The sequence below is a fragment of the Emys orbicularis genome, chromosome 4 (assembly GCF_028017835.1).
Source record: "Emys orbicularis isolate rEmyOrb1 chromosome 4, rEmyOrb1.hap1, whole genome shotgun sequence".
Taxonomy (NCBI): Eukaryota; Metazoa; Chordata; order Testudines; family Emydidae; genus Emys; species Emys orbicularis.
In genome coordinates this window covers 91175561-91200212 of record NC_088686.1, presented here as the reverse complement: position 1 = coordinate 91200212, position 24652 = coordinate 91175561, and the positions used below count along the sequence as shown (strand labels likewise).

The 24652-nt window shown below is 41.0% G+C and overlaps 1 protein-coding gene across 1 annotated transcript in view; it reads left to right on the top strand.

The window, feature by feature from the left end:
• SLC5A12 (solute carrier family 5 member 12) overlaps nt 1–21980 on the top strand; it is a 32652-nt gene extending 10672 nt beyond the window's left edge. The window contains exons 3-15 of the mRNA XM_065402305.1: nt 476–527; nt 2270–2337; nt 4185–4339; nt 5935–6075; nt 8785–8914; nt 9361–9449; nt 11665–11777; nt 13650–13717; nt 14307–14393; nt 15900–16078; nt 17240–17343; nt 19013–19140; nt 21816–21980. Coding sequence (XP_065258377.1) covers nt 476–527; nt 2270–2337; nt 4185–4339; nt 5935–6075; nt 8785–8914; nt 9361–9449; nt 11665–11777; nt 13650–13717; nt 14307–14393; nt 15900–16078; nt 17240–17343; nt 19013–19140; nt 21816–21980 — 1479 coding nt within the window. The remainder of the gene's footprint in view (nt 1–475; nt 528–2269; nt 2338–4184; nt 4340–5934; nt 6076–8784; nt 8915–9360; nt 9450–11664; nt 11778–13649; nt 13718–14306; nt 14394–15899; nt 16079–17239; nt 17344–19012; nt 19141–21815) is intronic.
• The last annotated feature ends 2672 nt before the right edge of the window (nt 21981–24652 follow it).

Here is a 24652-nt window from a genome sequence, read left to right as displayed (position 1 = left end):
CTTTTCCCTGCTCCACAGTGTCATTATTTGTGCTTATAATTGTTCAGTTAGCAAAAAGTTAGCCAGTTATGGAAAGGATTCCGTAGAATCTGTCAGATATTAACAGTCACCCAGGTTAAACATGAGTAGGCGAGGCTATTTCTGTGTCAGTGTGTTGATATGGTTTCACATCCCCAGGTATGATTTTCTCTGTCTGCTTAATATTTTATGGCACCTAAACACCAAACTGATAGGTGTATTAAAAACAACTAGATAGATATTGTTGATGTATGCATAAGTACAGAGTTAAAAAAGGAAACGAAGTTTGATTTTGTAGAGATTAGGGACAGAAAGCCTTAAAATTCAGAACCTCATCCACATTTCCCCATAGTTTGGGGGCCTTTGGATCTGATGGTTAGCTTTGAGCTCCTCTCTAATCAGACACCAATCAGCTGTTTTTTCAAGTATACGCTTCATGACCTTTTTTCTCCTTTAGATTCTTTATACTGGAGTCGTGGTTTATGCTCCAGCATTGGCTCTTAACCAAGGTGAGTTTCCAGCCCAAAGCACATGGCTACACCAATCAACCCTGTCACAACACAAGCAGGATAACTGAAGCAGACAGATTAAAAACCAAATGCTTTATAAAAGGTTCTGTGCCTTCATTTTAGTAGCTCTACATTTGCTACCTCCCCCGCCCGCCTCCCTTGTGTCAGTACACCAGCAGGAGTCTGTCATTTACCTGCTCTATTTTAGTTTATACTAAAGAGTAACTTGAGGAGATGAGTGCTGAACGGTTGCTCAATATCTTGGCAAAGTGCTCAGTACAAGGTGATGATCCAATACTGTGCTGTGTACTTTGATTCTTTCTTCCCCTTCCGACCGCACACTGCTGTCATCCTTAATCTCTAGCGAATAAAACTGAGGTTTCTCTATCTAGAAGTATTTCAATTGTCTAACTGCCAGCAGGAAGGTTAAAGAGTAAGATTGTGGTGTCTTTGATACAGCAGGTGGCAATTCTCCAATGCCCTTGCATAGCTCTAAGTGGCTCTATGCTGCTGATCATGGCATGTTTTAGGGAAGATTTAAAACCGAGGTCCTGAACAATGATAAAGATCCTATAATGTTTTTTGTAACATATCTCTTTCAAATTCCAGTGTAACGCCAATCCCTGTTTCCCCGTAGCGACAATTGAATACCATGTTCTTCAGTTTTTGTGCTAAAACCATTGTAAATCAGGGACCCATCGCTCAGCTTGTTAAGTGTGTGTTGCGTATTGGCTATCTCCATGGAAAGAAAGGAATCCTCCCACACAGGCCATGGAATGGTGCCATCGGAGGCTACTTCAGCCCAATGTGTCCATAAAGAGAGGATAGGAGTTGGGGGATGCCAGAGGACCCATGCAGTGGTGCATCATCTGACTCCATACTGGCCTGTCCCAGTCCCATCCAACCCATTTCCCAGTGGAACTGGGCTCTGTTTTATGTGGGTATGAGTTACCCACAAATTCATACCCTGCAAGGTGGAACCAATTAATTCTGTTCCTAGGAAGACTGATTCAGCTGCATGAGTGACATCTGGGTTGCCCCTATAGATGAGGCTTCATTGTACACAGAATTGCAATTTGTGCACTGAGCAGTGAAACAATTTGGCATTTTTATTCTACTTCACTATGAACAGGGAGTTTCACCCTACCTAAGTTCACTATGGGCCCTACAGTTTTGATGTTAAATTCACTTGAATTACTTCAGTTCCAGTTACATCAAAGGGAGTTCTGCATGCATATCTGATAGCAGAATTTTCTTCTCCCTCTTTGAATCGTTGGGGAGTCTCTAAAGCACTTGGTACTTTCGTTGATATTATTAATCGCAAAGGAAAATTTTTTCATAAAGGCAAATTTTATTACTCAGGGAATCTGGACAAAAAGAGAACTAAGAAATCATTGCTCTAGAACAACTACATATTTAATTCTATCAACGGTGAGATCTTCCACATGTCTCACGGAAATAGTTTTGATTTGGCCTTACAACAGTATTCAACTTAATGATTACTCTCACACAAATGAAATGCAATTAATCACAATTTGCAAGAAGGCAACAAAATGAAAGCAATGAATCAAAACAATACACATCAAAGTTAAGAAGCCCTTATCTTGTAGAGGAGCTTCTAATAGGAACCAAAAATTAAAGTTACTAAGTACTCCTATCCTGCTGGAGTAAAAGGATCTGAGTTATTCTGATGAACTGCACCTGTTGTTTTACTACCAATTTGATTTTCTTTGGTTTTACAGTGACTGGATTTAATCTTTGGGGCTCTGTATTTGCAACGGGAATTGTCTGCACTTTCTACTGCACTCTGGTATGTAACTAACACAGCGGAAAGGTTTAAATACAGACGATGTTAAAGGCTAACGCTACTCAGATGAAAAGTAATAGAAACAGGGTTTCTAATTATAGCTAGAATGACTGAAGTTTGCTTTAGTAAACATAGAAACGTTTGGCAAGCTAACAATCTTTCTAAGTATTACATCTATTTTTGTACTTTTTATGGGAATAAGCAAACAGCTTTATATCTTCATTCCACACTCTGAATGTTTCAAGGTTTAAATCAGATAGCTTAAGGCCAAGGCCAAGACTTTTTAGTTCAGAGAAGGAAGTGATAAACTTTCATGCCATACTAAAGCTTCTGGGAAGAACATAACGATCTCCCTGAATATGTTTCTCAGTCTATAATTTATAAATTCATCCTTGGAATAACTCCAGCAAAAGTGTAGGGATAGAACCTGGGATGAACTCACCCTACTGATCCCAGGCTTTATAAAGAACTTCGATTTTGAGTGAAAGTATCATGAGAACATCCATGATGATTTGCATGTGAGCAGATATACTTACTCTTTGAGGATTCATTGTGCAGTAGACAGTGATAACCAGTATACTGTAGATACCAAGGATAACACTTAAGTGACTTAGAAGCTTGAGTCCCATTGATTCTTAATGTATTTTTGAAAATGGAACTTAAGCCCCCCAAGCCACTTGGGCACTTTTGAAAATGTTAGTCCCTATCTGAGCCTGGATACTGATAGCCTGTAAGGAAAGGGAACCTGTCATTGGGGGAATGTCAGTGGGTGGGATGTCTGGGACCAAGACAACCAGGATAACATTTGACAGTTAAGCATGAAGCCGAAGCCAGAAGGACTCCAGGGCTGGAGGAGGGAATATAACTTTCAGTGGGAGGCGTTGGGTGGAAGAACTAGTGATGGAGTGAGGGTTGGTGGCAAGAGGCAGAGCCTAAAATGGCTTCTGCCATGAGCTGGTAGCCACTTTACATAGCTGATAGTCAATTTCTTTAATTAGGGATGCAATTTGTACACAAATCAGGGATACACTCTAATTAAGAAGATTAATCATTTTCTTTCCAAACTCAAAATAATTAAAAAGGACATTGCCCATAACCCGAGGCCTAAAATGTGGACTTTTTGGTGTAGGGATTTACAGAATTTAATAGAAATGTTTCAATTATTATTTTTATTTCAATAATACAATTATTGAAAATTAAATATTCCTATCCACTGCTGAAAATGAAAAAAAACAAAAACAATATTGTGCTAGTGCGTGATAACCAGAATATGAAATGACTATAAAAAACAAAGGAAATTGGCTAGTTTAGTTTCAGTTTCCACATCATGGAGTTTTCTATTATCTTAACACAAAACAGGGGAGGAAAGATAGTCCTGTGGATAAGGCACTGGACTGGGATTCAAGGGTTCAATTCCTGGCTCTGCCACACACTTCTGTGTGATCTCGAACAAGTCACTTAATCTCTCTGTACTTCAGTTCCCAATCTGTAAAATAATACATCCTTTGTCAGAGAAGTAGAATGTAAACCCTTTAGGGCAGGAACTGTTTCTGACTATGTGCATGTACACAGGGCCGGATTTACACCTTACGTGCCCCTAGGCATAGCTTCTTCAGCCCCTCTGCCCACCTACAGCTGACCTTCATGTTGCACCCAGTTTTAGAGAGGTAAGGCACCCCTAGAACACCAGTACCCCTAGGCACGTGCCTACTGTGCCTAATTGGAAATCTGGCCCTGCATGTACAGCACCTAACACAAAGCCCTGAGCTGACTTGGGGACTCTAAGTTCTACTGTGATGCAAATAACAACAACAAGAAGAATGCAAATATACAGCTTCTCATTGTTTTAGGGAGGATTAAAAGCTGTTGTCTGGACAGATGCATTTCAACTGGTTGTCATGGTGGTTGGTTTCTTAACGGTTCTGATTCAAGGAACTATTCAGAATGGAGGACCTAACAACATCTGGGAGAATGCCAACAATGGATCGCGCCTAGCAGTATTTGAGTAAGCACAAAATAAACAGTGCCTGTAATTCTCATTATGTTTTTTCCACATTTCAGATAAAAAACCCTACTGGCATTAAGCTACATTTAAACATTAATAATAATAATATTAAGAGTTAATTTCTGTGACGATAAGTGGTTCTTATTCCTCAATAAAACTATTGCAGATTGACTATGCTTTAGAAGGTAGCATGCTTTAAGTCAGTGGTTCTCAACCTTTCCCGACTACTGTACCCCCCCTTCAGGCATCTGAAATCTGAGTCCCGCCACCTGGGGCTGAAGCATATAATAGCTTTGCAGGGCCTTGGCAATTGCTCTGCTTGCTGGCCCTGCACTTGTGACCTCCCTAAACCCATCCAGCGACCCCCTTTGGGGCCGTGACCCCCAAGTTGAGAAACACTGATCTAGATGAGTTGATGTACCCCCTGGAAGACCATTGCGTATCCCCAGGGGTACGCATGCCCCTGGTTGAGAACCACTGCTGTAAAGTATTTAAGCTTTATTCAAGTCATCCAGCTCTTGGGATGTTCTATCAATTCCATAAAGAATTCTCATTCCTTTCTTTCCTAATGTGTATGGGTAAAATCCTGGCCGCACTGAAATCAATGGGAGTTTTACCAGTGACTTCAGAAGGGCCAGAATTTCAGCCCTTAGGTTTATCTCCCTATGGACCTTTTTCTAGGATATTCCCCACCCCCTTTTCACACATCCTAACATTCCCCATCTTTAAAAATACCACATTATTTGAAATACACTTGCCACTGTAGCTAATACAGCTGCCACAATATTGGTGCCTGCGGTGGTGAATTGGCCTCCCAATGGCAGCTGTTTATGTTAGCAACTGAAGAGTTACTTATCACAGCAGGATACTGGTAGAAACTAGCAGCAGCTACAATGGTGCTTTTATAAAAAAAAACTAAGTGTAGTATTTTATCAACAGCAGTTATTGGATTCAAAATTAACAGAGCTCTAAAGGGAAGGAAGTTGTACAAATAAAAATAAGATTAACTTTAGTTATATTTATTAAGATAAAATTACAAGGGTGATGAACCTTAAGGCATAAGCTAATTCTTAGTTTAACTCTGGAAGACATTTATCTTCCTGGGCTAATATATGGTGATAGTATGACCACAGTAATTAGGTGGAGTACAGGGCTTCTATGTCTGATGTATAGTATGTGGCATTGTCCCCTGCTGGGAACAGGATACCAAACGAGATGGACCTCTGGGGGGGCACAACCACTTACTTGTGTGGTTGTTACCATTAGTGACTGGTGCAAGGCCAATAAATATAAGTCTAACTTTGTCACACAGATAAGTTTCAGTATAGATGAGGTATAACACAGTGATTAGATATTCTCTTTAGCAGTGTAAAGACACACAAGCTTTGCTGTTTAATGATGATTTTGAGCTGAGCATTAGCTACTCAGTACATGTCTGATTTAGAGAAGTGTCCTAACTACAGATTCAGATCTTTTGGTATTCCTCAAAGCTCAGGGGTTTGGGAACTAGACCTTTGGTTCAGGCATATCTCTATTGTGTCTGAATGTTGGGTTTAATCGAGTGAAGCTGAATTACTTTCCTCTCTGTCTTGTAGCTTTGATGTAGATCCTTTAAGGCGACACACCTTTTGGACAATCGCAATTGGGGGAACCTTTACGTGGTTAGGAATCTATGGAGTTAATCAGTCCACAATACAGAGATGCATTTCCTGCAAATCAGAAAAGCAAGCTAAACTGTAAGTTGTCTAGTGTCAAGAATGAACAAACTATTCTCATAATCAGACTGTACTTTATTTCTAACTCTTCTTCTATGGGACTATACTAATATTTTTTCAAATATACACAGGGAGCCCGGTATGGGCAACTTAACAGAAATTTAAACATCTAAGGGCGAGATTCTGAAACCTTTATTCACATAGAGTTGTACTGAGTAGTCCTGATGCTCTTTGGGACTATTCATGGAGTAAGAAACTATTTAAACTTTGGAGTAATAGTTTGAAAACCTGTCCCAAAGTGAATCTTCAAAAGTGGTTTGTATATACTATTAAGAAGTTCACATTGGTGTAATGGAATGGTAAACTGTATTACAAGTTCAGCCATTAGGTGGCACTGTGTGTAAAAATGCCTTATTTAAACAAACCTCAGCCATACCTGGCAGAGCATTAAGGGATGTAATGATGAGTGTGTATCTGGTGTGTATCTTGCTCAAAAGGAAGCTCTGTGACCACTCCATATCTGGTACAGAAGTACATGACAATTGGTATCTACAGTATTCTTGAAAAAAATGGAAAATCTTTTTAATGTATAAATATCTCAATAAACTGTCTCATTAAAAACAGAACTTAGTATGTACATAAGACATACAACATATCAAAAGATTCAAATATCTTCATGAACTTGCTTTACTCCCAGGTTCCTAGAACTGATTAAATAATGCAAAAAAGATTTTGCTCAAATGTTTGACTTTGTAAATGAATTAACTTTGATCATACTCATTTTGATGTTCACTTTCTGAGTTTTCCTGACAAAAATTTGCAGGAAGTGAATTTCAAAATCACACCCATGATTATTCATTCAAGCTAAATGTTAAATTCATATGAACAGGTATTTGCACAAGAAGTGCCTACACACTTATTCAGTACGGAAAAGAACAAATACCATGTGACCTCACTTGACCGGTCACAACTGAACAACACAACTCAGATCTCTCAAATGTCAAATATTTATCAACCCAACCTAGAAAATAAGGACTTTGAACAGATATTATTCTTCAAATAATTCTGAACAAAGAGATTTAAAGAAACCACAATCTACTTCTAGAAGTTCCACAATCAGAAAGAGCCTAAATTCATTACATAAATTATTTGTTGCAAATTACTCCCACAGATCTACATGTGACAATCCCTCCCTGATTAAAACAAAATGCCTATCTTCAAAGAACTGCTTTATGGATTTTTCTCCAGCAGTGGAAGGAGAGAAGTTTGTTTGGCAGCAGGCTGCAGATCCTCCTTCCATGACAGGAATTCCATTTGGAGGACGTTCCATAGTCCTCTCTGGACAACTTGCTTCAGGGGAAATTAAATGAAGCAGCAGCAACAGGGTCCCTTACATTCTAGAGCAGTGGATCCCAAAATACACCCTTGGCATCAAATACCGAGTCCTGGGACACACAAGATTTACATGTAGCAGCAGCAGAGCTCAGCAGAGGGGCTTTCAGACCAACTACCATTCATAAGAAAAAGGGGAGAGAAGGGAAACTTATTCAAACCTCTCTCAGGCCATAAAAAGATTTAGGTTTTGTTTTGGCAACAGCCACAGATTCAGATTAGTTCTTATTTTGTCCAAAATTAGTTCACCCATCCCTACCTATGACACACATGGTAATACAATCAAGACAGCATATTTTTGTAGAGACCTAAAATCCCATCTATCCAACAAAAAGGGAGGGATCTTTCCTTTACAGTAACATAGTGCTATTCAATGCAAATTCACCCGTGGGGCAGAAAACCTATTACAGCACAGGGTGAGGATCCAGGGCTGTACACAATACCATGTCGTTATTCACTGTCACTTCCATATACATTTTGTGTGACCTTAATACACATGATCTCAAAATGCTCCTTCAAGGGCTGGGAAGAAAATAAAGTTTTAAGATATGATTAAAAGAAAAAAAATGTAACACAGTGTCTCAGTGGGAGGTGGAGAGAGAATTCAGCGGGATGGGGCTGTGCAAGTGGAAGTGTGACCACTGACTGTGAAGGAGACTGAGACCGGAGGAGGGAAGGATAGATAGCTAAGAAGTCAGAGAGGTCTTTTGTATCAGGGTCCATGGAGAGTTTTGAAATTCAGGAGTGTAATTTTCAATTGGATTTGGCCATGGCTAGGAAGTCAGTGAAGGGCAATGTCAAAATGCAATATAGATTATGTAAGACCTCACAGGAATACAACAGAAAACCCCAAGAGTGGAATACTGTCATCCATGTGTAGCTCAAATAATTGCTGAAGGGGAATACAGATTAATTTATGTGGTGAAATTATAAATGGGCCAGATTCAGTACAAAATAATATCCCGTCTGACTTCAGCGCAGAACTGCAACAACTTTTGAGAAATTAAATCAGTTTTTAAAGGCTTATAGGTAAGGATTGCCCTAGAGCGATTCCAGCTTATGACATTATCAGAATTGTGGTTCATTTTGAAACTGCACCAAAAACAATTCACTCCTTTACATTTGTCCTTAAATATAGTGAATACCTCACTTTTTCAAAATATTGGTGCTCCCCCAAAATTTCAACATTCACACAAGCCAAGAAATGAAGAGATGGTATCATTTATTTTCAGTGGAGTTTCTCGAAATATAGGAGAAGAACTTGGGTAGCCAGTAATGACCTTGCCATATTTGTGTTGAATTAGACATAAATTTCTCTCTCTCTCTCTTTATTTTCAGTGCACTGTACCTTAATTTAGTGGGACTCTGGGTAATCCTAGTGTGTGCAGTCTTTTCAGGCTTGGTGATGTATGCCCATTTTAAGAACTGCGATCCTTGGACTGCTGGTTTCATTTCAGCACCTGATCAGGTATAGAATCAAATTAATGGTGTAAATGGAAAGATATCCATTAGACCCCGATTCAAGAAGGCACTTAAGCATGTGCAAAGTCAATGGGACTGTTCATATGCCTACATCTAGGCAGGTCCCTTGCTGAATCGGGCTTTACAATATGACAATGCTGATAATTTTTCCTGTGCCACGTATCAATTTTAGGTTTTTAATTTATGCCATAGTCAAATATTACCTTACTTTTGTATTGATTCAGTATAGCTTAAAGGTTTCTCTTTTGTGTGTGTGTGTGTGTGTGTGTGTGTGTGTTTTATCAGTTAGAATTGAGGGGGCTGAATGATGATTTCTGTTCAACTCCTTGTTTTTGTATTGCAGTCTGGTCAGAAGTAGCTACTGCATCTGCAGAGTCCAGAAAATGTCCCAGTTAACATAGTCTCTTGTTCTGTGTGTTTATTTTCTCCTAGCTGATGCCTTATTTTGTTATGGACATATTTTCAACAATGTCAGGACTCCCCGGACTCTTTGTTGCATGCGCATTCAGCGGAACCCTCAGGTCTGTGTCTGAAATTGTGTTTTGTCTAGTATGTGCCATTGCATATCCTGCCTTGACTATGCAAATGTTGGCAAAACTAACAGTCCATCAAAGAACCAAACCCTGATCAAAATGTTAAACATGAAAATGCAGCAGAATTTCTTTTTCCCTTGTCCCAGGTAAAAAATGCTGCAGTGGTTTGTCTTTCTATATTAGACTCCTGCTAGAGCCTGAGTATGCTTTGGCAGTTACATTTTCCTATCCCCTTCAAACGCATTCAAGAACCACATTAGTAAAACAAACAAGGGAGGGGAAAGATGGGCGCGTTCAAGAACCACATTAGTAACACAAACAAGGGAGGGGAAAGATGGGCGAAATATCAATTTCCTCTTTCAATGAAGCTCAGCCTGCTGAGCTAATGCAGCGGTGAAGATTTAAATCCCTTTTATTTGACTTGACTGGTACAACTGTAGAATTAGGCAACCAAATGGAGGCCACAACAGTGAGCCTGGCTCAACAGAAAACAACTATGAAAATAATGTAAATACATGGTCAAAGTAGAAAAAAATCTGTCTGGAGAAATCATTCTCCCTCAGGCTGTGCTGGGTAGTGGATAATAATAATTGGCTTGTAGGCAGTAGCAACTACAACATCAGTGTTCAAAGGAAAGTTAGAAAGAGATGGAAGGTTGAAGTCCAGACTTGCAGCAGGCAGGGTTGCCACAAACTCAAGCTCATAAAAGCCATCTCAGAATTACCACATTCATGCTTCTGTTCCCTGCACAGTCATGTCAGGATCACAACTGTCTTGATTCATATGAAACCAATTCCATTCCATATCTCGGAATAGGTGAGCCAATAGAATTGATATTTCTCAGATGTACAGTAAGTATACTAAGTTAATTGTAATGCCTTAAGAAAGGGATGCGAATTATCCTACTTGTAGGCATAAGTTACACCCAAGTAACCTCATTGGGACAGATTCTGATCAGTTTCAGTGTGAATCCAGAGCAACTCTACTGAAGTCAGTGGATTTACATCAGTATAACTCAATGAGGTCCTTGCCCATTACGAGCTCAAATTCTTCCACAGCTTGAAGAAAAAAATCCATTGCTAAAAGTAACTCTCAAAACACATTTTCTATGTCCACCAAGTTATTTTAGTAATTAGTTTGTGAAAATTGACCTCAGTAGGGTAGCATGGGTCTAACTGAGTGTGGAACCAACCACTCTGCACATTACTGGTGCTATACAATACAACAATGAAATGAATGATAGTATTTGTGGAGGGAGATGTAACTGAATATGATTTAATTCATATTATTATTTTAGTAACTATTTTGTGTAGGCTAACACCAATGGATTTGCCTGGGTATAACTGATGAAAGAATAAAGAACCTAACATACTGTTGCTGCTATGCCTATAACAACAATTTCCCCTGGATTACTGGCTAAGTAAAGTCCTACTCAGCATGAGCAAGGGTGTCAAAATTATGACCTGAGTAATTACTGTTCTTATTTGGCACAGAGTATGTGAAAGGAGGAGCTATTATAGTTGTGGGCAATATGGTCTGAGAATAGATGGATGTATTAGATAGCGTGAAATGAAACATTCTTTGGAGAATTTTGCCAAATTGGACTTAACTCGTTATGATGTTTTGCAGAAAAAATGGTATCAGCACTATTTATTTCATGCCCTTTGAATTCTAACAAAGCAATGTTCTTCTTTGACTTTTTTGAGAACATGGAAAAGGTCTGTGCAGTTTGGGCAAGTGGAGGATTTGATACTGTGTGTATTAAGTGGGTGCTTCTATCTTGTTCTGAGCGAGCACCGAAAGTGGCATAAGTGAAAGGCACATCATGATTGCAGCAGGAATGGGAACGATTCCAATGTCATCATCCCTCATTGGTCCAGTCTGAGACTAGGAGCATGTGCTCATGATTTTGCTAGTCTCAATAAGTCCCAGTTGTTGGGCTTAAACTCTATAGTCATTTAATCAATTATATCAAGTGATACCCACAGAATGACAGCTTAATGACTATTAATATATAAAACAAAGAAATAATTGCTAATCAGCCAGTCTTTTCAAGAAATGTTCAAGATAGATCATAAACAATATGATTCAGATGTTAATATTTTGGCAAGCACATTTTATATCAGCATAATGTTATTTGGGGGTGTTATTTCTGTTAATATGATCATAATTTTACATTATTGTAAAATGTTTGTTTTTACAGCACTGTGGCTGCAAGCATAAATGCTCTAGCAACAGTAACATTTGAGGATTTTGTCAAGTACCGTTTTCCAAATCTCTCTGAAAAAATGAGCACGTGGGTCAGCAAAGGATTATGTAGGTACAGTAGATGGATCTTCTACTTATGCGTATTTATCATAATGCCAAAAATATTTTCTTAACCCCTTTTCTCTAGTCAAGACCCCTTTGTCTCTCTATACATCAACACAAAATAGCAGTTTTTGAATGCTCAGGGTATTTATGCAATGAGGTCCTGATATCATTAGCTTATAATAAGATGTTAGTAAATATGGAGTAACCAAGACGGTGACTTAATAAATAGGTGTATATGACTCTGCAGCGTCCTTGTTTTCTTTCTGAAGTAAAATGCAGAATTTAGTATTGCATCGAGTTTTTGAATAATCTAATAATGCTGAATTCCTTGCTAACCTATTTTCTGCTCACAGTGCTTCAGGAGTCTGGAGAAGAGAAGACAGAGAGGGGACATGATAACAGTTTTCAAGTACATAAAAGTTTGTTACAAGGAGGAGGGAGAAGAATTGTTCTTCTTAACCTCTGAGGATAGGAGAAGAAACAATGGGCTTAAATTGCAGCAAGGGAGGTTTGGGTTGGACATTAGGAAAAACTTCCTGTCAGAGTGGTTAAGCACTGAAATAAATTGCCTAGGAAGGTTGTGGAATCTCTATCATTGGGGATTTTTAAGAGCAGGTTAGACAAACACCTGTCAGGAATGATCTAGATCAGTGCTTCTCAAAGTCGGGCTGCCGCTTGTTCAGGGAAAGCCCCTGGCAGTCCGGGCCGGTTTGTTTACCTGCCGCGTCCACAGATTCAGCCGATCGCGGCTCCCATTGGCCATGGTTCACTGTCACAGGCCAATGGGGGCTGCGGGAAGCGGCGCGGGCCGAAGGATGTGCTAGCCGCCCTTCCCGCAGCCCCCATTGGCCTGGAGCGGTGAACCACGGCCAGTGGGAGCCGCAATCGGCTGAACCTGCGGACACAGCAGCTAAACAAACCGGCCCGGACCGCCAGGGGCTTTCCCTGAACAAGCGGCGGACCGGCTTTGAGAAGCACTGGTCTAGATAATACTTAGTCCTTCCATGAGTGCAGGGGACTGGACTAGATGGCCTCTCGAGGTCTGTGTAGCTTGAAAGCTTGTCTCTTTCACCAACAGAATTTGGTCCAATAAAAGATATTACCTCATCCACCTTATCTCTCTTAGAGGGTCACTGTCAGCTTGATATTTTTAAATAGTTGATATATAAAAAAAATCAAGTTTCTGACAGTGCATCCTTTAAATAATGTGTTTAATTTTAAAAATATATTTAGAATATCTATATGGCTATTGCTGCTCTCCTACAGATTTTCATTAAGTTCACATATAGGGTAACACCACAAATACACTCAGACCCTTCATCTCTGTCCATTTGTCTGCCTGTGACCTCCTCAGTTTCAGCTTTGCTGCTGCTGTTACTTTAAACATCCTCTTGAAGAACCTGAGAAGAACATTCATGTGAGTGCCACACAGAGCAATGCTTGAGAGCGTTGCCATACTAGTGCATGAGATAGGACAGTGGTCAGGATGAACTGAAACCAATTATACAGAAAGGACTGTGAGATGCAAAAATTGAACAAACTGAAAACATTGGAGAAGACTATTGTTTCGCTAACTTCCTTCCTTTTCACACAGAGTCGGGATTTTCAAATTAATGCTAACTATTTAATGCTGCTTTGTTAAAGAGATATCAGGATCTGATGTTGAATACTTCAATAAAATATGGTTCCCTTTAAACATCAAAACCCACAATGCAAATTCCTTCATTCTGCCTGATCTTTCAGCTGATGAGAAAGAACAATAAACCCAATTAAAAAAAAAAATCTTGGAGCTGCAGAGCAATTTGAGGAAGTCCATACCACTGATCACTGATGCACTAGTAACTGCTGCTAATACTAATCATTAATCTCTTTCAGGTATAGTATTTGGAGTGCTGTGTACTTCCATGGCTGTGGCAGCATCACTTCTGGGAGGAGTTGTCCAGGTATTTAAATATCGAGAGACTCACTGAGCTCTACAACTAAAGAAAATTGATCTTGTACTCTGTTTGTTCTCTTTTCTATTAACTCATATTTTCTGTGAAAGATAAATTGTGTTGTATAACTAATAAACAGACTATAAATTATAATAATATCATGCACTCCTGGCAGGATGAGCGCTTTACAAATCCATTTAGTGAAGAAATCTGCTTGTTGGGCGCAATCCTGCACAACCAAAGTAAATGGGAGCAAGTTTGAGTCCTTTCTGACATGCAGTTCCAGCTTAATATATGTAGTGCTACTGCCACGTTAGTGTTAAATTAACTTCTGTGACCAGTAACAAAAATAACAAGGGCAATCATTGCAAAAACTTTATCATTGGAAAGATAAAATATCAATCACAATGTTTCTTCTTTAACAATATACTGACATTAGAATTTGATGCATTTGCCATTAAAATGTTACAAAGCAGAAATCAGAGCTCTGCATGCCTTGGAATGAGAACATAAAAAGGTGTTATAAGAATGAGACTGTGGATATATCAAGTGACATTGATTAGCCCTGAAAAATTTCTCCTGTGCATTGTTTCAACAGGCTTCACTCAGCATTCACGGCATGTGTGGGGGGCCCATGCTAGGATTATTTACACTGGGAATTGTGTTTCCTTGTGCTAATTGGAAGGTAAGAGGTGCCCATCATTGTCTCAGTGAGTTTCCACTTGCTGGTCCTTCATTTATATGATCCTCCTTTTATTATTATTACTATAATAATAATTATTACTGTAGCACCTAGGAGCCCTAGTCAAGGACCAGGACACCATTGTGCTAGATACTGTACAAACACAGAACAAAATGACAGCCCCAGCCCCACCGATTCTGTGCCCTGCTTAGAGGCTTCTTACTAGAGATTAGTCCAAACCTATCCCCCATTTATCAACGCTCCTCCAGTTTGGATCTTGTTCAGAAAACTATTGACAAAATTCAGACCCCTCCCCACCCCTACACTATGAAGGCCGTGGGGCTTCAGGCTATGAAGTAGCCCTTGTGTAGCTACTCTTTGTTCACAGGCTGTAATGACAACTGCTGACTCATAGCACTTCCTATGTGGGGGTTCTAATGCCACTTCGGATTTGGGTACATGTGGATCCAGTGGCTCCTCCCCGGCTTACCCCACATCACCCTCCTGAGAATAGGTTGGCATGGGGACTCCAGTGGCCTTGTGTGATCCATCTATGCTGGGTGGATTCTACCATTATAGACTATTCAGGTCAGTCAATGGTACATCATTTATAGAGCTTAGTTTCCATAGTCATAGATGTGGGATGACTGTGCATGTATGAAAGGGCCATATAACTCTAATCCAGCATGAAGAAAGTGTAACTTTAGCCTCTACAGTCAAATCTACTTAACTTAGATTTTGGCTGAATAAAGCCCTGCCACATCAGCCACCATTACAAACTCCTCATTTGCCAATTACCACCACTCACTGAGAATAGTTCCCTACATTTAGAATAGGAAATAACTCTGGTAGCTCAGATATCACTTTGTGGCAAATGTTGACTGTCTAATGGCAACCACCCCCTATTTGAATTAAATCGCTCAACAAAATAGGGCAGTAAACGGGCAAAAATAGTATAATTCCCTCTAGCTATATTTATAATTCAGCTAACATCTATTCAGTATAGGCAGTGAAGAATAGACAGTATGCTGCAGGAAGGTATTTATACCATGGTAAAATGTTCACTTTAAAAGTGTAATCACTATGAAGGAGCTTCACATGGGAATATTAGTTTTTACAGGGAGCAAACAGGATCATTTCCAAGTAAATTTTCAGTAGTGGGTTTAAAAGCTAGTTTTATCCATTCAGTGTGCAGCATGCAGGAAAACAGGCTTTTCATTTGAATTCTTCCCATCTGTTTCATTGTCACAGCTGATAATAGAGAAGGTCAGCATTTTTCAGACTTCAAACTTATGACAACATTTCAAGTTTCAATTAAAAAGTAGGAGAATTTTTTTTACTAACAATGCCCCAGTCCTATTTTTGACCCATTCTACCAAATAAGGACTGATTCTGCACCCTTGATGCGAATGGGAATTTTCAAGTGCAGGACCAAGCCATTATCACCCATTTCATGTGTGCAGTGACATATTTCAGTTCTCTCTAATAATATATCTTGCTTTAATTAAGGGTGCCGTAGGAGGTCTATTGACTGGGATCACCCTAGCATTTTGGGTTGCTATTGGAGCTTTTATTTATCCAGCACAACCTTCAAAGGCCCGCCCTCTGCACTTATCAACAGCCAACTGCACTCTAGCTAATAACACAGAGATGATAACTACATTGGCTCCTACTCTCCCTCCAATCAGGTATTTTCCATTGATTTTTGTGTGGTTTTGTCACAATGTGAGTTTTTGAAATTTATATTCTGTTCTATAGAGGTACTTACTGCATGACATCAGGTCTGGGCTTCAGCTGTGCTGCCCAAACTGTGCTCCATGAAACTTCAGGGGTCTGAGGGTATGCTGATGATCTCCAGACAGCTCGTTGGTCACATGATGGAAGTTCTCCTCCAGGTGCTCCATAACAAGAAAAACAGCTGAAAATACACTAAATACATCCCTAATATTATCTTGCTATGTAAACAATTAGGAACATGGGACAGGTAGGGACCTCCTGGGTCATGGAGTCAAGTCCCCTGCTACTGCAGGCAACCCCGTCTTATAATCAGATTGCTGCAGGGATGTTCCTGGATTATGAATTTGTAGGTGTCGGGGGAGGATGTCCATAAGATGATCTATGATGTGGTCCACCTTGTGAAAAGTTTTTTAGTATCACTTGAGTTACCATGTTGTACCTTGCTTAGGGTCCTGTTGAACGCCCAGTGATGTCAATGGGAAAGCTATCCATTGACTTCAGTGGAAGTTTTAAAGAGGAACACTTTCAAGTAACAGGAATGCTTTCAAGATACACACAGTTCAATAGCTAGTGTTAAGAAAAGGCCAAACTATGTATTACTAAGAGACTAACTGAGCAGGCACAAGTCAATTCCATCTTAGCATGATTCCAGAAACATGTTAGGGTATATCTGTAATATAGAAGAGGTGTGAAGGGAAGTTATAAATAAAATATAAGGGGCTGGTTAAAAGACTAAAAGGTCTGAAACTGTGGCTCTAGCATTAATTAACTGCACCCAACAAAAGGCCTGGGCCTTAAATTATCTGCATTTATAATTACTTGGAAAGGAGAGAGTGACAAGCATAAAGCCACTTGACCATATCAATTTTTGTGACACACACAATTCTAGCAGTGACCATTAGCCAGAAGCAAACTATTTTTTAAAATGCTAGTACTATCTGGACCCAATGCAGATCTATGCATACTTCACTAATGCAACCAACTGGACATGTGTTCTATTCTTGATGTTTTTTTATCTGAGACAATATAGTTTTATCCTTCATAGAAAGACATTTATAAGTCACTGGCAATTATTGCTAACTTATTCTTCCTCTCTTCTTGTGCTGCCATAGGACTCAACTGGCAGATACCTGGTATTCCTTGTCCTACCTTTACTACAGCGCTGTGGGCTGTTTAGGGTGCATTATTGCAGGCCTTCTGATAAGCTTTTTAACAGGTTGGTTACTTATTAAAGGTTTTTTGCACTAAGATTTGACTAGAATCAATTGTTTTAGAATTCTGCAGATACGTACAAGGGTGCAAATTTGAAACCCAGACACTTATTGGAAAGCAGTGGAGATAAAACTGGGCCACTTGAGTTTAACTCAGGGGTGGGCAAACTTTTTGGCCCGAGGGCCACATCTGGGTGGGGAAATTGCATGCAGAGCCATGAATGTAGGGCTGGGGCAGGGGAAAGGGGTGCAGTGTGTGCGAAGGGGCTCAGGGCAGGGGGCTGGAGTGCAGGAGGGGTGTTGCAGGGGGCTCAGGGCAGAGGGTGCAGGAGGGGTGTGGTGTGCAGGAAAGGGCTCAGGGCAGGGGGTTGGGGTGCAGGAGGGGTGTGGCGGGGGCTCAGGGCAGGGGGTTGGGGTGCGGGGTGCAGGAGGGGTTCGGAGTGCGGGCTCCAGCCCGGCGCCGCTTACCTTGAGCAGCTTCAGGGTGGCAGCGGCGCACACCGGGGCCAGGGCAGGCTCCCTGCTGACCCTGGCCCTGCGCTGCTCCCGGAAACGGCCGGCACCACGTCTCTGTGGCCGGCCCGTCAGGGCTTTGGATCCAGGCTGCAGGATTGCCAGCCCCACGCCGCTCCTGGAAATGGCCGGCACCACATCCCTGCGGCTCCTGGGGGAGACAGGACAGAGGGCTCCATGCGCTGCCCTCGCCTGTGGGTACCTCCACCGAAGCTCCTATTGGCCTCGGTTCCCCATTCCTGGCTAATGGGAGCTGTGGGGGGCGGTGCCTGCAGGCAAGGGCAGTGCATGGAGCCCTCTGCCCCGCCTCCCCCAGGGGCCGCAGGGATGTGGTGCCGGCCATTTCCGGGAGCGGCATGGGGCTGGCAATCCTGCGGGCTGGATCCAAAGCCCTGACGGGCCGGATCCAGCCAGCGGGCCGTAGTTTGCCCACCTCTGGTCTAACTGGTTTGTAGATTCCCATTCATTGATGTTTCCCAAGGAAATTCTGGGTACGTTAACTATGAATGGATCTGGAGGGTTGAAAAATAACCATAGCAGACAGACTTACTGCCCTAAAGGGAGTCTAAAACTGTCATAACTATGGGACCTCTGCAGCTGGAGGAATTTAAAGCAGTGCATAGCCCGCTCTAAGTTACACTGCAGAGCAGTTCAGCCTCCAGTGGCCCTAAGATCAGGGGACAGAAAAGTGGTTTAACTGCACCTTACCTCACCCTCTCAGCTGCTCTGACAGGAACATGGCCCAGCTGAGCATTCAGCTCGATATCTTCCTGTTTTTATTAGAGAGATCAAACTAGTTTTCCTTTTTGAAATGAAACAAACAAATAAAAAGTCAAAATGAAGCAAACAGGCATATGCATTTAACCGCTTCCTCGATATTTACATAATTAATAAACAGAGATGCTCATCTGACACCCTCTCCCCAATGCAGCCTTAGATGAGATCAATACAAAATCCCTAAGTGGATATTTATCTCAGCCAGATGGATTAATTGCTTGAGACCATGATAGCTGAGATTCATCTGGGCAAAGATGACACTTGAGCCCGCACACAGACCATGGAATAACTACCTGTCTTAACTGAATCTGTTGTCTTGTGTCTCCTTTCTCTGCTTAGGTGTTCATGGAAAATACCATTAACAAATATTTGTATTCTTTCCAGGCCCTGATAAAGGAAAAGATGTGAAACCAGCGCTAATAAGTCCTGTCTGCAACTTGTTTTGTTTTTGGTCTAAAAAATACAAAACATTATGCTGGTGTGGCGTGCAGCACGACAGCACAACAATTCCTGTGAGTCTATTTCATAACAGAACAGCACACTACAGTATTAGGCTGTGCCTGCTGTGCAAAGTATTTGATAAATGGATCAGATTTAGATTTCAAATTCAAAATTACTGCAGAAAAGGCCACATACAGTTAAGAGGAAATCAGACCAGAATTGAAAAAAATCAGCCTTATTCTGCTCATTATTTAGCCCCCAATCGTGTTACAATGTGTCACTATTTACCAGGTACAGAAGGATCACAGAATCTAGAGAGGAAGAAGCCCTCTTATGTGACATCAATGCTCCTTGTAATGCAAGGTATAATCCCCTTACACATCAACAGGGAGCATATCAGATATTATGTCATTATTGTTTTTAATCTTAGCCAAGAGGCCAAGAAGGGAGGTCAAGCAAGGCATTATTTAATATTTTAAAGAAACAAAAATACAGAAGAAATGGACAGGTACCAATCTTCCTATGATGTCTTAAAAACATATCTAAAGATTAGAATTAGGGTAATATTTTCAAAGTATTTAAGTGATTTAAGAGCTTAAGTTCAAGTTTCAAATGTGACTCAGGCATGTAGGAGCTCAAGTCCCATTGATTTTCATTGAAATGTAGGTACTTAAGGCCAGATTTTGAAAGGTATTTAGGTGCCTAAAAGTGCATATAGGTCTCTAGTGGGATTTTCAAAAGCACCTGTGTGTCTGGAGCCAGATTTTTAGAAATATTAGGTGCCTAACTCCCTTTGATTTCAATGGAAATTAGGCACTTAGACATTTTGAAAATCCCACTAGGTGCCTCTCTGTATCTTTAGGTGCCTAAATGCCTTTGAAAATCTAATCTTAATTGCCTAAGACAAATTGCCTTTTGAAAATGAGCACTTCTGAAAATTTTACTCTTATTCCTTTTACCCAGTGAAATGTGCATGTATTTCGGAAATGAAAGTACTGTAGGTTTGTGAAGAACATGTGCTGGGAAGCTGCAAGAGTACTTATTTGGTTTTGAATTCTGCGGATGCAATCAGAACTGAATTGGGGTTCAGGATCTGGGTAGGAAATGAGAATTAGGCACCATGGACTCCCTTTGAGATTATGTATAATTTTTTTGCTCATATTACATTTTTTCAAACATATCAAGAATTACAGCAGAAACATGACAATTAGGGTAAGAGCAAAAGAAATGATCTGTCCTCTTATAGCACAAGAAAACCTGATCACCTAGTTTCTATGATCTGCTCATTTGTGTCATTCTTATGTGGAAGTTGAGAGAGCATCATTCTAAGGACACGATTCTGCTCCCATTGAAGTTAACATCAGTTTTGCCACTGAGTTCAGTGGGGTCAGGTTCAGGCTTTAGATAATTATTAGTACACCTTTTAAAAGTATCTGGGACTGGGGCTAAATATTAACAAGCCGAAGGACACAGTGGAGGAAAAGATGTGAAGTCAATTCCTTGCTTTTGTCTCTGTTCTGAAAAGTGACTGTAAAAGCCACATGGTCTATTGGATTCTGTCATATATGTGTTTGAAAGGGTCCATATTGTGCCTGACCTATATAGAGCTTTGCTGAGCTGTAAGGAAGAATAAGGCTCCCACACACTCCTAAAATCTTGGGTCAGAATGCAGGTCAGGTGGTGGCAATGGGGACCATAGACTGCACAACTGTTACTCCTTCCCCGTCTCAGAGCCGGTGGATAGGGAGGAGGCAAAGAGGGGCGGAACCTTGGTTCCACCCTCCTAATGCACTGGCCAGTGAAGCTGAGCCTCCAGGAGGAGGGGAGTAGAGGAGATGCCCAGTAAATATCTGTGACAGATTATTCACCCCTTCCCCCAGGTGCCAATGGGAAGGATTTGTGACTATCTCAGTCATGATTCCAGCCTGGTGCTCCTCCTAGCATAGTGCTGCCCTGTACTTTGGGAGGCACTGTGGCCTAGTGGATAGAGACTGACCTGGGGCTCAGGAGACCTGGTTCTGCCACTGGCCTGCTGGGTGACCTTGAGCAAGTGACTTCACCAGTCAGTGCCTCAATTTCCCCATCAGTAAAATGCGGATAATGAATATATAAGCAATTATTATTACTACTTAGGGCACTGAGCAAGCAAACCCTATACCAGCGCAACCTGAGCTCTGAGAGATGAGATGGCTCGTCCCTTCTTTTGCATCACTAAGTGTAATAAAGACTCTTTAGGGCACTCTCTCGACCCATGTATACCACAACTGTGGATTATTTTCAGATTATGCCCTTAGTGTCCCCTTCTCTTCAGTGGGTTTGCACAGGTGCAACGTATTGGCCCTGTAACACCCAAAAAAGGAATATCTTCTGGGGTTTTCAGAGGAGCCTCAGGAAGTTTCAGGTGCCTGAATCTTACTGAAATCCAGTGAGATCTGGGCACCTAACTCCCATAAACTCATTTGAAAATCCCAGCCAGAATCTAGCTCATTCTCTTGTCGCTGTGTTTGCTGAGCAGGGTTAAAAGGAGGAAAAAGATTCAAAGCCTTTTTTGTGTCATACACACAGGGAGCAGCTCTGTGATGGATAAGAGTCATTTTACAGAGTAGAATCACACTTCAAACTCTTCCTACAGGGACGAGATGCATAAATCCAACTATGATTTACTACGGTTGGTTTTATTCATGTTTGAAATATGGAAAATCACAGTTATTCTTCAAACTACTGTATTTTTATTCCTATTTCTCAGGAGGACTCTGAAAACAATGTGTGTAAAGATGGTGCAAAGAAGCCAGGGACAGATGATCCCCTCCAGAATGGTTTCAACAAAGAAACCCAGAGTCATTTACCTGGTTATAATCATCATGAAAAATCCTACACCAATACGAGCATAGAGACAGAATCCTACTTCTAGCGGCTGTGGGGGAAAAAACCTAATGTCTCATGGAAATCAAACTGCATTGCTCCAGCTTTAGAAAACAAGGACTGTACCTAGCCTGTCAGTTGTATTTTACTAAGTCCTGGTTGACCAGAGCAGCATATGGTTGTCACTGCAGAGAGAGAGGTAAAAGCCAGATTCAATTTTAGTTATGAAATACATATTAAAACCAGGGCATCCATTCTTTAAAGACACTGTGATGCTGGGTGTATCAGGAGAGATGAAAAAACTGAAGCTTATTATGAAAATTTCTATTACATGTTTAGCAAAAGATGTGCATTAATGTTGGTGCTGTGGCCAAATTCCAGTCTGAGCAAGTATAGTCCATCTATCAACAATTTATTTTGGAAATTCCAACCATCCAGAGGCATCCCTTCCTTTTTGTCCCAAACTAGGATGTAGTGCTGCTGTTCACCTCACTTATGGATGAGGTGATATCTGTATCTGCTGTTATTTTCTCCCACAACCATCTCTGTGCTTTCCCCCACATCCCTCCTTATGCAGTTAGACACAAAACATCCTTCCTGGTTGGAAAATCCCTTCCACATTCAAATCTCCCCTGAAGACCTGCTTCTACCAGAACACATATTGGCCTTGAGCTGGCCAACAACCTGGGACATTTGATTGTAGAACAAACGATTTTAAAATGAACTTTTATAAAAAATGTATGTTATCAAGCCATAGCCAATCATGACCATTTTACTTGTAGGTCAGGCTTCTTTCCCATACTCACTCTCTGGTCATTTTCACTTTGTAAGGAGCTCTGAAGTGGATTGGCCTGTGAAGTTGGTGGTGAGCGAGGCTGAGGGAAATATGAGGACTCACTCAACCAACAGAAAGATGATGAAAATTTTTTCCCTCAGATATATGCCTTTTCTAAACTCTAATGGCAGCAGTATCCATCAGAATGCATTGACATATGTAACAATAAAAAGTTGGATATTTGGTACAGAGGACACCGCTCCTTTGCTGAATGAGCTCCCACATTAGCAGAGCCATCATTCTCCCCTCATTGCTCCCCACTTCTCGGCACGCTGTCCAATAGCACGTTGGTCCAGTTGGAAGGATAAGTTCTGAGGATTTGGTCCAGTTTGTCATAGAATGGACATGTTTTCCCAGTCTGACCCAGACCTTATTATTGTCCTGGGCCTTGTTATAATGGCCTTAAGTCCCTGGATTTTTTTCTCTATTCTGCTTGATGCTCCGAGAGATGCCCATCTCAGCTAGTCACTCAGACACCCAGCCATACATCCATCTATTCTCAATGCCTGAGTTCAACTGTGCCTGACTTGCCTCATCTACCCAAGTGGCCATCAGTGGCCTTCAGATCAGCTGGCAGCACAGTCATAAGAACTGCGAAGACATGCTATGCAAAGAAATTGATTTCTGGGGAATTAGCACACAGTGTGCGCAGTGGTACGTGCACAGATAAGTAGCTTCCAGAAACCATGACCGCTGTGCAGTGCAGTTCAGAAAATGGACCAGACAGACCACCTAATCAGTGACCTGTGCACTATGGACTGGTAGTGGGGGAATTATTTGCACCATAGGGACTATTATTCCAGTGTTACCCATTCATATTGACACTGCATTATTGGAATTTGGCACAGCAGAGAACCACATGGTGGTTTGAAGCCAGTCTAATCCAAATGGCACTATGAACATGAGTGCATTGTTGGGAGTAACTCTATATGTGGACATGAGGTGTATTGCAGGTGTGTCAGGGAACTAAGCGGCAGTTAGCATGGCACATTTCTGCAGTATCGATAAGGCCTTCATTAGGAAAAATAAACGTTTGCTAGTTCTCCCAATGAATGAGTCCATTTGCTTGACTCGGGATCAGTTTGGCTAAGGACTGACATACTGTTGGGACTGACATTCTGAGTCATGGGTAAATTCACTTCATTATTTCTTTTGTGGTCCTCTTAGTGGCTCAACTCTGCTTGCTGGAGCCAGACTTCTCTCCTCCCTGCATACAGGTCCCTTTCTGCTCTGCCCCTACACCTGACACTCTTTCTACTTTTATGGAACGTGGAAGTTTTATTAAAATAGCTGACAAATTTATGACATATAGGAGTGTAAGCTAAGCCACTAATAACTGTTGTGCTTCAGGGTGTGAACTAATTCCTTGCAGGGGTGAGGAACGAAATCACTCTCAACACCTCACCATAAATAGTACTCTACAGCCTGATGGTGCATTATGTATTATTTCATCCACTGGCAGAAGCAGGATATTAGGCTAGAGGGCCAATGGTTGCATTTCGTATAGCACCTCCTACCACATGGTCAATTGTTGCATAGCGATGGCTGCACTGTGAGGCAACAAGAGCCAATTTTATAATTTCTCAGGATTTTTAGAAATTTACTCATTGCAATTTCCTCCTATGCTAAGAGTCTTCTCAAATTCTGGATATTGATGGAGTATACAGCCTCCCCCTCCCCCCCAAAATTTGTCAATAAACTAGTTTTCACCAATTTTTAAAAACAAGCAACCTTAATATCTTCCTAAATTAATTGTCATAAACAAAATAGATGCTTCTTATTAGTACAGTAACTCCTCGCTTAACGTTGTAGTTATGTTCCTGAAAAATGCTACTTTAAGCAAAACGATGTTAAGTGAATCCAATTTTCCCATAGGAATTAATGTA